This window comes from Triturus cristatus, chromosome 12 (assembly GCF_964204655.1).
Source record: "Triturus cristatus chromosome 12, aTriCri1.1, whole genome shotgun sequence".
Lineage (NCBI taxonomy): Eukaryota > Metazoa > Chordata > Amphibia > Caudata > Salamandridae > Triturus > Triturus cristatus.
In genome coordinates this window covers 773,935,933-773,952,473 of record NC_140595.1, presented here as the reverse complement: position 1 = coordinate 773,952,473, position 16,541 = coordinate 773,935,933, and the positions used below count along the sequence as shown (strand labels likewise).

The window sequence follows — 16,541 nt, the reverse complement described above, 5'->3', positions numbered from 1 at the left end:
AGGCACTCCCTCCACCCGTTCAAAGGCTCATGGTGCTTTAACCTTACAAACTTCAAGTAGGTTGATTTCTGATGTCCTACCATATACTAAGCGCTACAATATAGAATTATGAATTCTATGGGCTCATCAACTGAGATTCGTTTTTTATAGAGTGTGTGCTTTATGTTCTGTGTGTGTTCTGTCTTTTGTTATCATCCTTCACCTATTTTCTTCACGCCAGGACACTTCATTAAAACTAATGATAATGAAACCTTATAGTATCACTTTGTTACAGGTCACTAATGCTCACAATGGATCAAGCATTTAGCATATAATATACGCTCTTCTCCCCCCAATTTTTCCTCATTGTTGTTTTTTACAGGTATAACGACTACAAAGACCTATTGAGGCATTATGATTTTATGCAGCCATTTCTCCTGCATAATAACAATTTTTTCCTACACCATACATTTATGACTATATAACACATCACTGTGAGTATAGGAAAGGATCCTTAAGGTCCTGAAGAAGAAGCTTGGGGAGCTTCAAAACATGTCGGCAGACATAGGAGGCACAGTTCATTGAGGCATACGCACCACCTCCCCCACCTTTTATTAATACCAGCTCAAAGGTATATTAAAAAATGTTTTAGACCACCGAGCCAGGTATTTTTTATCTCACTCTCCCATTCACCCCAGACCCTCCCTCTCACACCCCTACACAACACATAGTTGTCTCACAACAACAGTGATCCCACGTAAACGTAGGTCGCAGCACGCCCCGTCCCGTAGAGGGGCGGGAAGACCCCTATGATGAAGCATGACACCAAGGGCCCTTTTGGTGTGTGAGGGGTATTTAAACAACTAGTGTGCACTTCCCACCACTGTGGGGACACATACCTATTTTGGGAGGACCTGCCATACATACATACCTGTGGGTGGATCACTATGTTTATAAGCTGGTTCCTTGGGTCCCCAGCTTTTCTAAGTCTTCTGGGTCAAGTCTCAACTTCGGTTGCAATTCGCATTCCACTTTATTAGTATATGGTTTGGTCTCCACCTAAGACCACTGTGTATTTGTGCTACTTACCTGTTCTCCATTTGAAACATTATTTGTATTTTGTTTATATCTCCCGGCAGGAGATGCACCGATGTGTTGTATCTATAACGAATATAACTATTTTTATAACTACACTGTGTGGTTCTTTTTAGTTTAACCTACACTACAAGATTAATACTGGTAAAATAAGCTGCTTAAAACTCCTTCTGGATGGACTAAGCCTGTAGGCTGCTCTCCACAGCTACCACATAGAGAGCTTTCTATGGTTGTCTAAGACCACCAAAAATCACCATATGGGTTGTCTGGATTAGTGCAAGGTGCATCAGTTAAATAAGTGTGCACTATACTAAGTCAGCCTCCTACAAACAGTGGCCCTGTTCAACAAGAAACTCCAAGAAAGGCCTCTTTGACTTGCAGAATCGCGAAACCCCGCTTCCCGATCTAGCACTGCACCAGACGCCTCCAGGCCGAGTCCGAGTGAGGTTCCCCAGTAGTCAAGCTGCCAGAGTCCTCCGTTGGCTGACCCCTCCTGGGCTCCACAATGACGTCTGCAGCTTCAGCACAAAGGTCCCCCTAACAGCGACCGGCTCCAGTAGGCCATTTCCGATGTCATAGGACACCACTGCCGCTGGTGGTGCATCTTGGTTCTCACTAGAACCTTGCTCTGTGCTGACCTAAAATGCCGAAGACTGGGTTTGTAAGTAAAGTACTTACCTGTGAAAATGCCTTCTCGTGTTCCTCCCACAGGACAACATTGCTCATCTGAAATATTGCACTAAGTGTACATTTTCCTGCATTGCAAAGTATTGCTATTCCTAAAACGTTTATCTACCTTGCTTAACTTAAGTCTTGCATTGAGTATTCATTTTCTGCATTGAAAAGTATTGCCAATTTGTTAACTAAACTTACCTGCAATTAAGTTTCTTTGTTTTTTGCCTGATTGTGTACAACAAATGCTTAACACAGCACTCTGATAAGCCAAACTGCCCACCCACACTACCACAAAAGAGAGCATTAGAATGATCTACTTTAGCAGCTGTAAAGCCTCTGCGGATCCACTGGACTCTGTGCACACTGTACCTTACTTAGGTATAGTATATACAAAGCCAACTTCCTACACTGACAAAACATTTCCAACAAAATGCAATGACTTTCTACAACTCAAACACTTTTTTTTTTTGCAGAGTTTTATATAGCGCAAACTTGACCCGAATCCAATCAGGTATCAGAGCGCTTTACATAGCACCAGTTACGTTACATGAGGACACACATTCCTTTTTTGTAAGGCACGGGGAGATTAAGTGATTTTGCCCAGAATCACAGGATGTTCAGCGTCATTACCGAGACTCAAACCCAGTTCCCCAGGTCCGAGGTCGAGCGCCCTAGCCGTTAGGCCAACTCCTCTCCCTTGTCACTTGTCGTACATACACCAGCTCTCCCACACCATGGACCCTTAGCTTCCCCAAATGAAAAAAATAAATCATCTGCATTTGCCCTAGCACTTCCCTATATATAACACACTCCCTAACTCCCTCCTCTGTCTCTTGCCAATCTTCAAGACTGCTTCTTGGAGGTTTCCTCCCCGGTTCCCCGCCCCCACCCCTTCTGACACAGCAAAATAGGACTAGGTAATGTTTGCCTGGGCGGAAGAATACTGGGACAGCAAAGGGAGTTAGACTTAACCTCCAATGGAAGAGACTGGGCACAAGGCCAATTAACTTTCATTTAGGCGTTTGGCTCATGATGTGTCAATGTCCCCAGAGTGATGATGTTCAAAGGCAGGAGCACACCTCTGCATTACCATAATGTCTTTTGCAGGCTTGAAATAATTGTCTGATACTATGGGATCCTAAGTCTTGCGACAGGAAGCTTTTCAACAAAGCAGTATCTGCGGACACTGATAGCTCAACAGATGACTGACTGGCATTCTCAGAAAGAACGGACAGCTGGGTGACAGACGTCCTAACCTACGAAGACCTAGAGCATAGCTCATTGCTCAATATCCTTCAAAGCCATATAAAGTAAGTGGACATAATGGGATGTAACAGAGACATGCCTGTGTAGCACCACAACAAACTAGAACGGTACGCTTTCCTGCGAAGCAGTGTATCTGCACAGATAGAGAGCCAGTCATCGCCAAACTTACCTGGGCACAGCAATACCTGAGGGCAGTAAGGGAGATAAGATATGCTCTAGAAAAAAAGACAGATGTAATAGTTACAGACCTGAATCTCCTGTGTTCAGACTCTGGCAGGAGCTCTGAAAGAGTAGTTGTTGTTGATAAAACGGCAGCTGCTGAAATCAAAACCATGAAAGCCAGTGTCCACACTGCACAGGTTTTGCAGCAAAGGCTGAGCATGCAAGAAGGTGCTCAAAACACAACAATGTACGATTTGTGGGAGTTCCAGAAAGAAGGACAAAGCACTAAATTGGTTGTTGAAGACTTGATCTAGACTATGTCTCTATCAACCATCTTCTGGGTGGAAAACACCTATGACGCACCAATGCTAATGCCATGACTGGCTACTCTTCCTCGGGCAAACATTGCTTGAATCTTCAATTATAGATAGAAGGATGAAATCCTCCAAACGGCCAGAACTTATGGACCGCTGACACTTTGCATTGCCCACCAAGATTCCCTTCTTCCCAGACTTCATTCAAGCAGAGAATTCAGGAAACAATGTATCAAGTATATGATGACAATCAGTAACAGGAGGCAGAGGGAAATGGACCAGATGACCTACCTCCATAGGTTACCATGAAGATTACAGAATATGTATTCCAACAAGAAGCTCAGAGGCGCTCCCACTAGCAAAGAGAAACTAAATGAGATGTTAATAGAGATTCTGGGCTGTTGCAGACTCAGGAAAAAAGTGGGTAAGGGAAAAGGAAAGGGAGAATTAGGTTTTGCATTAACTTACGTGGCTAGATCTAGCCCAGGGACACTTATAAAGGGTAGAGTTACTAACAGTGACAATTTCAATTAAACCAATTCTGTTACTGTAAGAAAGTAGGATCTGCTTTCGTGGTTACCCCCACTTTTTGCTGGTGTTATTCTGTTTTCTGACTAGTCTGACAGGGATCCTGCTAATCAGGATCACAGTCACTGTGCTTTCTCCCTAAATTTGACATGGTATGTACTTTGGTACACCCACCTTTGGATACTGGTGAACTCTTCTAAGTCCCTAGTATATGGTACTAAGGTACCCAGGGCATAGGTACAACCAGTGTGAGTTGGTGCTAGCACCACGTACAACAGATATAAGTTTCCTTATATCTGAGGTCACTGCACTTAAAACCTATAAGTCACCCCTGTGGTAGGCTCTTCAGTCCTGTGGGCAGGGCCCCTCTACAAACCCCAGAGTCAATACTCCAGGCTCTGTAAGTGCAGTCAGCCATTGAAATCATATAGTGGACATCAAATCAAATATAAGATGTCTTAACTATATATTGTCTGCACTGAAACCGGTCACGTTTGGTATCAAACATTGTTGTATTGTGTTGTAATTGCATTTATATAGCGCTTACTACCCCTGACGAAGAGTCAAAGCGCTTTTTCGGCGAGTAGCATGCTACTCCGGAACCCATAAAGGATTATTGTTGAATTAGTATAGTGAAATATGAAAGTAATTTGACTGGTGGATATGTTAGTCAGTTATTTGGATTGAGAAGGTTAGTGAAGGGATAGTAGAGGGAAAAAGGTTTACATATATATATACATATATACATATACATATATATATAGCACTTGTTATCCCTGATGGGGTGCAGAAGCGTTTTTTTGGCGAGTAGCACGCTACTCCGGAACGCATAAAAGGATTAGTGGTGAATTAGTATAGTGAAATATGATAGTAATTTGAGTGGTGGATATGTTAGTCAGTTATTTGGATTGAGAAGGGCAGTGAAGGGATAGGCGAGGGAAAAAGGTTTGCCTCTATATAGCGCTTGTTAGCCCTGATGGTGTGTTGAAGCGCTTTTTTGGAGAGTAGCACACTACTCCGGAAACCATAAAGAATTTGTGGTTAATTAGTATAGTGAAATAAGTAGGTCATTTGAATGGTGGATATGTTATTCAGTTATTTGGATAGAGAAGGGTAGCGGAGGGATAGAAGAGAGAAAAAGTTTGCATTTATTCAGCGCTTGCTACCCCTGATGAGGTGTTGAAGCGCTTTTTTCGGCGAGTAACATGCTACTCTGGAACACAAAATTAGTGGTGAGTAAGTATAGTGCAATATGAAATTTGAGAAGTGGACATGTTAGTCTGGTATTTTAATTGAAATGCATAGTGGAGGGATACAAAAGTGAAGGATTTAGACCTTTTGTGTTTGTTTTGGAGGTCATAGCAGTAGGATAAGGCTTGGGATGAGTAAAAAGGGATGTGGAGGGTAAGAGTCAGAGGGAAGAGTTTAGAAAGGCATGTTTTGGGGGACTGGTATAGTAAAAGAGATGTCAGATGATGCGAGGAGGGGTAGCGTTGGGGAGAGTCTAGAAAGGGCTATTTTGGGCATCATAGTAGTGGTGTGGGGTTTGGGATGAATGAGAGAGTGGATGTAGAGGATATATTGATAGAAGTATAGGGTGAGAAATAGGGTATTGCATTGGAAAGAGTAGTAAAAAGAGGTTTGAGATGAGTTAGAGAGATGAGGTAGAATATAAATTGAGAGAGGTATAGGGTAAGAAATAGGGTAGTGCATTGAATATGCTTTTTTGGGAGAAAAGTAATAAATATATAGATCCAAGTACATGGAAGGTAGATAGATGCATAAAGGAAGTAAGTATATATAGATTAAAGATATTGATAGAGGTATAGGGTGAGAAATAGGGTATTGCATTGAATATGCTTTTTTTTTAGAAAAGTAATAAATATATAGATCCAAGTACATGGAAGGTATATAGATGCATAAATAAAGTAAGTATATGTAGATTAAAGATGCATTAGATAAACTCTGGTTTTCAAGTGTTGTACTTAAAAAATTCATTGTATTTTTTTAAAAAATATAATTATTCTACATTTTTATACAAAGCAATACACATATACAAGTACATATCTATAGTACAAATACATGCTTACATACAAAGGGATATGCTGTATATTTCTGTTTGCGTATGGAGCTTATGTGGGTAAGAGACAATTATTGAGTAGTTTTCTGAAGATAAGGTGGTTGTCCATGGATCTTATGTTGGGGGGTAAAGAGTTGCATAGTTTGCCTGCTTGAACAGAGAAGGATGCGCCACCCATGTGTTTTTATGGTATATTGGAATTTTGAGGCGAGGTGCCACTCTAGAGCGGAGGTTACTTTGTTGAATGTGTTTGGTGATTTGTTTCCTGATGAAGAGTGGTCCCATTCCATGTATTGCTTTGTGGGTGATACATGTTGGAATACTATCCCAACACAGATTCCAGTGTTAGATGTATGATCCTATGTACTGGGGGGTACCCCTAGGCTGCCCCACTGTATTCCCGGTACCAGCCTTTTAGGGTCTAACAGCAAGCTAATGCTGCTGCAGACCATAGACACTATTCTGCCCGCCTGCTGCTGATTTGAGCTCGGCAGGGGAAGGCAGAACAATAGGTTTCCTGCCACAGGGAGGTGTGACCACCTCCCAGACAGGACTTTGTGTATTGGCTGGGGTGGGGGCGCTTGCCAGCGCCACCAGACTGCTTTGGTGCCCTCCTCGAGTTCTCCAGTTTGAGCCAGTTCAGGAAGCGTTGGCTCCCGCTTTGGCGCGACCCTGGACAACGGAAATGGAAGTATCCTCCCCTTTGTCCAGCCCCTCCTCTGGGAGTGATCATTGAATCATCCCAACCCTTTCCCTAGGGTACATAAGGGCTTACCTGTGGGTGGCTCTTAAGATTTGTCCTGGGACAAGATTCAAACCCAACACCACTTCAACTTCAACTGTCTAAGCACCTTGGACTTGTTGGATTTCGCCTGGAACCGAGACTGCAACAAGGAATGCTCCTGGTCTAGCTGTTCTGCAAGTCGTCTTCATTCTATGGGCCTGAGCTTCATCCAGGTGTTCCTCTCCAGGCCAGTGGGCATCAAGGACACCCAAAGTAATGTCCTTTGGAGTGAAGGAATCACTCCCCTGCATCTAAATGCAACACAACCAAGCTGACTGGTGTGCTATTCCTGGGATCCTACAGACTCCGGAAGACTTGGCATTACAGGTGGTGGTTCTGCAACTCCCTCAAGGCTTGCAGTGTATTCTCGGCAAGTTTAAGGCCTGTATCCCTTGCTGGAACTGCTGGAACAGAACCCTTGTGCACACCGTCGACTTGCCGTTGCCAAGGCTTGTTGACTCGGTCCTCCACAGATCTTCGGGCTACAAGAAGCTCCAGACTTTAGAATCTTTTCCTACCAAGATCTTCGTCCTCATCACATCCTCTGCACCATGGGCCTGCATCTTTGGTGAGCTGCTCGAGGTCCTCTTGTGAATGCTGTACCTTCAGCCTGTGGGTCCTCTTAAAGGTATTCTTTGGCTTCAGTGGGCTCCCATGCATGTTCGGGGCCTGCTCTGACTCTCCTGCATTTGGTGAGTCCCTTGGACTTTGCTGGTACAGACACTGCACCTGCTTCGTTTACCACGTCTGTTGATGCTACCAAGGCTCGTTGGTGCTCCCGCCGGACACCGACCCCCTGGTTCTTGACTCCTGACGTGGATCAGCTCGTAAATGGCTCCAGGTCTTCCACAGTGTTGCATGGTACTCACAGCTGCAGCGACAAGGTCCCAGTCACCACTTCTGCATCTTCCATCATCGGTGGTCATTGGTCGTCCGTGCCTCCTGGCCACTTTCAAGTGGCATAGACTCTGTCCCCTCTGTTTGCAGGTACTTCTCTTCAGGAATCTATCCTTGGATTCAACCGGACTCTTTCACCTTCTTCGCCAGCCGGATCTTTGCTGAAATACTCCAAAGAGGTCTATGGCGATTTCCGACGTCACTTTGCCCCAATGCACCTGGCTTCCCTGGTGTAGGTATCCTGGTTCCTGGGGCATCCAGGGGTGGGGTGACTCTCCAACCTTCCATAATCCACGGGGTCTCTTCAAAGTCCACTGGGAAGGGTCCACCTTCTTGATAAAAAAATCTGCAACCAAAACTGTCCCAGTGACTTATATTGAGTACGCGGATGTGTTTCCACTCTGCACCCTGCCTCTGTGGGGTCATTGGGTAATTACCTTGGGTGGTTCTTTGGGTCCCCAGCTCTTCTAAATCTTCTGGGTCCAGTCCCTACTTCGGTCGTAGTTCACATTCCACTTTCCTAGTATATGGTTTGGTCTCCCCCTGGAGACCACTGTGTATTTGTGCTACTTTCCTGTTCTACTATTGAATTATTGTGTGTATTGTGATTATATCTCCTGGTAGGAGATACACCAATGTGTTAGTGAGTGTTTATGATAAATACACTGTGTGGTTCTTTTTCACTTAAACTACACTTCATGATTAGTACTGATAAAACAAGCTGCTTTACATTCTTTCTGGACTAAGCCTGAAGGTTGCTCTCCACAGCTACCACATAGAGAGCTTTCTATGGTTGTCTAAGACCACTGAAATCTCCATAAGGGTTGTCTGGATTAGTGTGAGGTGTTTCACTTAAATAGGTGTGCACCATATACTAAGCCAGCCTCCTACAATTAGGGTGAAATACTCCTTGTATTTGTGGATGGTGGGCAGTTTGAGAGCCACCACAAAAGATTCTATGGTGGAGAGTAGGTAGAGTTTTTTTTTTTGCTATAAGATCTTTGGGAAAGGGATCACACCTGCTCTTGATATGACTCTTACTAAATTCCAGACCTCATAAGGTTAATTACTACCCAACTCCTGAAGAGACTCCAGATCCAGAGCGATACAGTACTCCGCGGCCAGACTCATACTCGACCTCCCTAAAAGGATATACATCACCCCCCATCTCAGGAACCTCCACTGGCTTCCCATCCAGAAAAGATGCCAATTTAAGATGCTGATACACACCTACAAGGCCCTCCACGACCGAGGACCAGCATAAATCGACCACCACCTGAACTTCTACCAACGTTTCAGACACCCGCGCTCTGCCTCCCTCGCCCTTGCACACACTCACTGTATCCGCCGAAGCTATAGTGGAAGCCAGTCCTTCTTCTTCCTCACAGCCAAGTCCTGGAACGACCTCCCCCAGAACCTCTGAATATCATCCTCTCTCCCGGAATTCAGAAAGGGACTCAAGACCTGCTTTTTGACTGATCTCAGCAAGAACCTAGCGCCTGGATACCCTCTTGGGTTATTAGCCACACTCTATAAATCTGAGTTGATTGGTTAATAGATTGATTGGAATGTGAATAGCCTCAGCCACAAGCTTGAAACGGGATAGTCCTCCCGTTCCTAAATAACTATAAGCCAAATGTGGTGTTGCTACAGGAAGCTCACCTGGTGGGAAATAATTGTAGATTTGCAGGTAGGCAGATACTTTTCCCCGTTCATTCAGGGTTAACTTCGGTTTGTGAGGAATGGCAGTTCTTATTGGGAAACCTTCCCTTCGACATTCTGGAAAACATTCTCCATAATGAACTTCATGCATGCAACCATGGATCCCTGTCCCCACTCAACATTGTGACCAAGACGATTGGCGACGAGCTCAAGAAAGTACTGAACACCTCCATCACCTCAAGCAGTTTTCCTGAAGCCTGGAAACTGGTTGAAGTGAGTCCCCTCCTGGAGCAACATTTCGCCGACCCAGCAGAACCCAATGAACTACGTGCTCATTTCTCTACTCCCCTTTCCACTGATGGTTCTAGAGAAGACAATCATCCAGCAGCTCACCGAACACTTGGAACGCAACAACCTCTGGACCCCTCTAAATACTGATTCCGAGCCAACCACAGCACAGAAACAGCCCTGATTGCAGACTCCGATGACATCAGGTCCATCTTGGACTGCAATGAAATGGCAGCTCTCATCCACCTGGATCAGTCAGCCGCCTTCGACACAGTTTCCCATCACATCTTAATCAACAGACTCAACCACATCAGAATCCAGAGAGACGTTCTCAAATGGATCGCCTAATACCTCACCGGAAGAACTCCGAAAATCAGTGCACCCCCATTCACATCGGAACCCTAGAAGATTATCTGCAGTGTCCCCCAAGGATTATCCCTCAGCCACACCTTCAACAAGTACATGACCCTCTGGCCAGCAAAATCAGATCAAATGGACTCAACATCATTTCCTACGCCGACATCTCCCAGCTCATCATCTCGCTGTCAGAAGACCCCTCCACCACCAGAGCTAACTTCCACATATGTATTATGAATGTCGCCGACTGGATGAAGGACAACTTTCTCAAGCTCAAAACGGACAAAACTGAAGTCCTCATCTCTGGGAACAACACCTCTCCATGGAACAATGCATGGTGACCTGCTGAACTCGGCCCACCCCCCCAAGCTTTCCATGAAGAAACAGGCAAACACAGTCTCTTTTGCCTGCTTCCATACCCTACGCATGCTCCGCAAGATCTTCAGGTGGCTCCTAGTCAACACCAGAAGGACCGTCACACAGGCTCTCATTACCAGCAGGATGGACTACAGGAACGCACTTTACGTAGGAATCACCACACGCCTCCAGAAGAGACTATAGACAATACAAAGCACAGCGGCCAGACTCATCCACAACCTCCTGAGACAAACCCACATCACACCCCACCTCAAGAAGATACACTGGCTCCCGATCCAGAAGGGGTGCCAGTTCAAGATGTTGACCCACGCATACAAAGCCCTGCACAACGAAGGACCAGCTTACATCAACAAACGTTTGACCTTCCACCAACCAACTAAAAACCTAAGATCCGCTGCCCTCTTCCTCGCAAACACCCCCTGGATCCACTGTAGCAACAGCGGAGGAAGCTCCTTTTCACACCTGGCAGAAAAAGCGTGGAATGACCTTCCCCTGCACTTCAGGAATACCCCATCACTCTAGCATTTCAGGAAAGGACTCAAAACCTGGTGGTAAAATGAACAAATCACCACAAAGCAAGCAAGCTACTCCAGAGCCTTGAGACTCTCATCGGTGATCTGCCGCGCTTTACAAATCATTGATTGATTGATTTCCACTTAGAAATGTCTTAGCACTCTCGCAGGGATTTAAGCAGCTGTTAAAGGGGACTGGGTTAGTGAAAATAAAATAAATTACTGACCTGTAACTTCAGTTCTTTAACGTTGGCATCTTTCATAAATTCATATGTTGAAATGTCCCCATCATCAAAGTGGGAACCTCCAGTACATTATTAGCAGTACAAAAACAATTTCCCTTAGAAAAAAAACTACAAAACAGTGCATGCTCAGTAACTATTGTATCTAATTTGAAAAAACCTGAACTTCAACCAATGAGGATGAAGCTGAAATGGTTACTATATCCACTTGCAAGAACAACAGTTGATGGACAGAATGCAGAACAATGTCAGACATTCACCCCAGTACAGAGATTTGGGCCTAAATCCATCGTATTTTTGCTCACCATGCCATTCCAGTTTGAACCAGCTATATGCAACTCAGTCTTCATCCTGTGCCTCATGGGAACAGTCCAGCCCGAAATGCCAAGCCAGGTCCTCCCTGGACTGGAAACAAGCATCCTAGGACCGGTTTTGGGGTTTCACCCCTCTTCATCCAGGATAGCTTGATTCCAGTGGCATGGAGAGCACGGAACCCACGTCTGGGCATACCCGTCCCACTCGGGGTGACTATATCCACTTCTCAGTCCCTTTTACCCAGATGCAATAGACAAATATGCTTTCATAACATTGATTGCCTCCAAAAGTGAAGGTCAAGACACTGACAAAAGAGTTGATCTCGGCAAAATGGGATGGGACTAGGTGAACGTTTCCAAAAAAGACAGCGGTCTTGTAAAGATGTGCATGTTAAAAGAAACTGCTGCACAATCAGCACTTTATAAATAGGCAAAAGAGGAGTGCAACTTTCTTACAATGCACAAAAGAACATTACCAAAACTGAACATAAAATGTCAGCCAAAAAATAGATGAAGGCTCTCTCTAAGAATGTGCAGTGCTGGGAGAAACCCTTCCCAGGGTTCTGCCTATTTTCCAGAAACAGGGAGTGGATTGGGGTGGCTGAGACAGCTCGAGATGTAAAGGTAAGAGGTTGGGGATTGGATGTGAGGATTGGCTCCTCTTAAAAATCAAACATGTCAACATCTTCGGCAGGCCTTTTCATGTTTCGTCTTTATGTGTAGGCACTTTACACTGAGCTGGGAAGGAAGGAAAGCAAGAATGATAATAGAAGAGGTCTGTACACTTACTTCCATGGGCCTTTCAATGCGATAGCGGAGGCAGCGCACCCCGTGTGCCTGCCCAGCATAATGTGGCATGTGGGATGCCAGGTACGGTGGCTTTTTGCTCAACACTTTGTTGACCAGGTGAAGCTCTTCCTTAAAAATCATATAGACCTCCACGGCTCTCTTATCAAATGTGCGCTTGATAGTCTGTTTAAAAAGTAAAAAATAATTTACAAAAACAATCATTGGCAGCTAAGGAACTTATTACTGCACCACCTGTAGCAGCTACTAGGTACAAACACGTATTGCCCACCTCTATAGACCTGCTACCAAATGTCCCAACATTAGAGACATTTATTTACATCAGAGAAGCAACAGAAGTGAAGGGTATGAAGAAGGACTCAAACAGGAAATCAGTTAACTGCACAATAATGCTCAGGATGAATGCAAAGTTCGCAAAAATAGTTCTTGGTACATATGCCTAATAATCTAATCATCCAAGCTGTGTTCAGCAACCATGAACTATTCCAGAGTCAGTGTGGGCAGTAGTCGACGACTTCAAATTGGATTGGGGTGTTATTGCTGCAGGCTGAAACTAAAGGAGAGCCCTTCTACGCTTCTTACCTGGGGACCGGTGGGAGCTGAACAGGGGCTGCTGCACGCTCGCGGAAGGTGGACGCTCCTTCTAGCGTTGCTGTTGCTGGTCGCGCTTGCTGCTCGGTGCAGCGGGGACAGAACTACTATTCCCAGCATTCCCGGCAGCGTCACCGCCCCCACCCACGACGACTTCCGCGCCTGGAGGCGCTAAATTCGAACGGCTCCCTCCGCGTTGCGGGACGCGCGCGGCGGCGCCGGGCTGAGCCCGGGCAGAGGGCGGGCCGTCTGTTGCCATCCGGGGCAGGGAGAGGCAGGGCTGGGCCACCCCCCTTTCCGTTAGGTAAGGTGGGGGATTATCCTGGACTACCAATAGCACCCTTGTTGCCCACTGTCCGTGTTGAACATTCGTTGCAAGGACCAAACCATTTACTATTGACTGCGCCCCCTTATTTGTGCTGTGACTTGTGTCGCCTTGGTGATAGAGTGATTAGCTCCCCCAAAATATTGTGGGCTTGCTTACTTTTTTTTCTCTTTTTGTTTTGAAAGCTTTAGGAGGTACTTTGTGAGTTGAGCTGTTTAATCCACGCCAGGTGAAAGGAGAGGGGCGGGGCTGTTTGTTGCCTGTTTTCCTGATACGGCTACGCCCAAACTGTTGCGTCTCTTAATTGCGCTTGGTCGCAGCAATAAGATTTCTTTGTGTTTTGTGAATAGCGTTCGGGTGATTATTTAACAAGTATTTGTAAAGCTTGATTGCATTTATTAGAAGTGTCTTAGCCTAGAGTTAAAACGTGTAATATAAGTAAACCAATGGCTAAAAACAAATCAACTATGGATAACTACCTAGTAAGGGTAGTGAGTAAAATTAATAATGACAGAAGAAAATCATTGGGCTGTGATAGTAGTACGGAGTTAACATCTCCGACTACTGATGCTAGCACCACCCCAAATGTTATTGCACCTATTGTAATTGACTGCTTATTAGCAGAGTCTCCTGCACTAATGGTTGTGGACCAGGATGTATTAGACCTGAATCTACTGGACGAGCCCAGGGTTGCTCCAATAGTTCGCTCTCCTGTAAAGAGAGCGGTAAGGAAGTGTAGGAAAACGCAATTCAAGCGGGGGGGTGCACAGCACAAGTTATTACCCGAACCAGCTCAGAGAAGTTCTATTGGCCATAAGGAAACCATGACCAACAATTGTGGCATTAATATAGATATGAGCTCAGAAATTTTGGCCCATATAGCTAAGGTATTAGAAAATAAATTGGAAGCTGTCGTTAAACCACTTGTTGAAAAAATAGATCTACTATCAGCAGAAGTGACTAGATTGGGTGGTCTTCTACCTAAAATAATTGAGGTCCAGAGTAATTTACAGAGTGGGATAGTGGAACAACATGGAAAAGCTGTACAGCTACCGTTGATTGAGAGCGTTTCCTCACCTAACCCCAGGGCAAGAAGCCGGATGGCCGATAAAACCACTCCGTCTAAAATGGCTTCAACTAGCCCAGCATGGACTTCGGCCCCAGTAAGGAAAATACGCTCCATTAATCTACCCCCAGAGTGTGAGCCATATGTTGTTGTTCTTTCAAACGTTCCACCCCTAGACTCCTCACAGCCTAGTGCACGAAATGAATCACATGACTCTCTTGAACGGAAAACAGTGTCCTGGTTGAACAAAAACTGTGGGTTCGCCGTAAACTATTCGGACCAGATACTATTGACTAGATGGGTTTCCTGGATTGGCAATGCCAGGAAAACCTGCAGAGGCGATTGTATAATTATAAATTTTAAATATCCCCAACATGTTGCGACTGTGTTACTCAGAGCAGCATCGCTGGTACTGGGTGAGAATAGTGTGGGTGTGCATCCCTTGGGATACTTCTATAGTCATCTAGCCAGGGCTCCCCAGGTTAACATTCCAAGTAGGTCTCAAAATTCTAATAAATGTCCAACCTTCCAGATCACTACAAATAACAGATACCTGGCATTAAGTACCCTGGATCAGAATGATTGACTTTTGCCGGTCGGTAATTTTGATGTAGAGGCTGCTGTAGTCACTCAGGTTGGGGACATGAATTGGTGTATTGTAGAGCTTATTATAGAGCATGAACAAATAAAGATGGAGGCTCCCATATTGTCTCATGATGCCTCGACTCTTAAAGCCGTGGTAATTGATGAGCTCCCAAACAATATGGTAGCTATTAATGCTAGTTTGGGTGAGGCTGGACAGTGTTGCATTAGGAGTACTGAGATAGAGGGGATTAATACTGTAAAACTCCCAGTTGATGGAACTAACACCTCAAGTAGCCCTGTGGATGGTGTAGTAAGACACTGACCTGTTAGATTAACATCATGGAATATAGCAGGGTTAGCCAGGAACCTACGGGATGCAGCCTGGTGTTCCTATATTGAGGAGTATGATATCATTCTCCTTCAGGAGACTTGGGCTATAGAAATGCCGCATAGACTAGGGTATAAAACATTCTGTTGTGGCGCAATTCCGTCAGTAAGAGGAAGAGCGTCTGGGGGTCTGGTGATTTGGGTAAGGGTTACTCTGGAATTAGATATCACCCAATTGATGATTTCTTCCCCCGATCTACTAGGATTAAAAATGGTGACTAGGGAAAAGAAACTATATATTTGCTAAATATTTATAATAGACCACACCCTCTTAATAAGGAATCGAAGGTGGTAGAGCTCTTGGATTCTTTTTTAGATACACTAAGTCCAAATGAACAGGTAATTGTTGGAGGAGATTTTAATTGTAAATATGAACCAGTGTTGGGCCTGGACATTCTATTTGACGAACAGGATATTGCAAACAATGTCCTGCCTTTGGATTCCACTGGTTCAGTTAAAAACTCCATAGCTGCTATGCAGATTTTACAAATGTCAGTGACCCTCGAATTAAGGGCATGTAATGGCCGTTTTCAGTCCGATAGACCATCGGCTCTAACATTTTGCAAAGGCAACTGTAGGTCACATATAGATTTTATATTGGTTTCCATGAGCCTATGGTATTTAATAATTGATTTTAAAATAGATCATAGGATAGAGAGTGATCATTTTCCGCTTCAACTATGGTTATACTCAGAGCCTTTTATATCTAACATAGCTGTAGAAGCTATGTTAAGCAGCCCCATTGGGGAACTCCAGGTAACAAACAATAGACGTGCTATAAAATGGCCCTACATCCTGGCCAAGGAAGAGATGATGCTAAATATTTACAATACCTTTGCTGATACCATTGAAGCATGCCAAATGCCCTTATTGGGCACTCAGGGTGTTTTAGACCTGCATTATAAATTAGTAGATGCGCTAACTCCTCATTTAAGTAAAATTTATAAAAAGGATATGAATCAGAAAGACAATCATTTAGAGGTAGTTAATCAATGGTATAATAAGGATTGTCGTGTAGCCAAGTCCAATCTGATCCAGGCTGTTAGATCAAAGAACCCTCAGGGTATAAAAGATAGTAGACAGGTATATAATAAAACACTGACACAAGCAAAAAAAGCATGGGATGATGCCCTATGGGATGACCTTTTAAATGCGGCTAAACGGAGAGATCAGGGCGCATTTTGGAACTTAATCTCAAAAGGAAATAAAAAGGGTAGATCGCCTAGGGATATCTATCTAGACGAAAA

General features: G+C 44.5%; 1 protein-coding gene across 1 annotated transcript in view; it reads right to left on the bottom strand.

Annotated features, from left to right (window-relative positions):
* DNAH2 (dynein axonemal heavy chain 2) overlaps window positions 1-16,541 on the bottom strand; it is a 2,945,517-nt gene that overhangs the window by 2,560,488 nt on the left and 368,488 nt on the right. Inside the window, exon 13 of the mRNA XM_085638712.1 lies at window positions 12,323-12,505. Within this exon, the coding sequence (XP_085494838.1) occupies window positions 12,323-12,505 (183 nt within the window). The remainder of the gene's footprint in view (window positions 1-12,322; window positions 12,506-16,541) is intronic.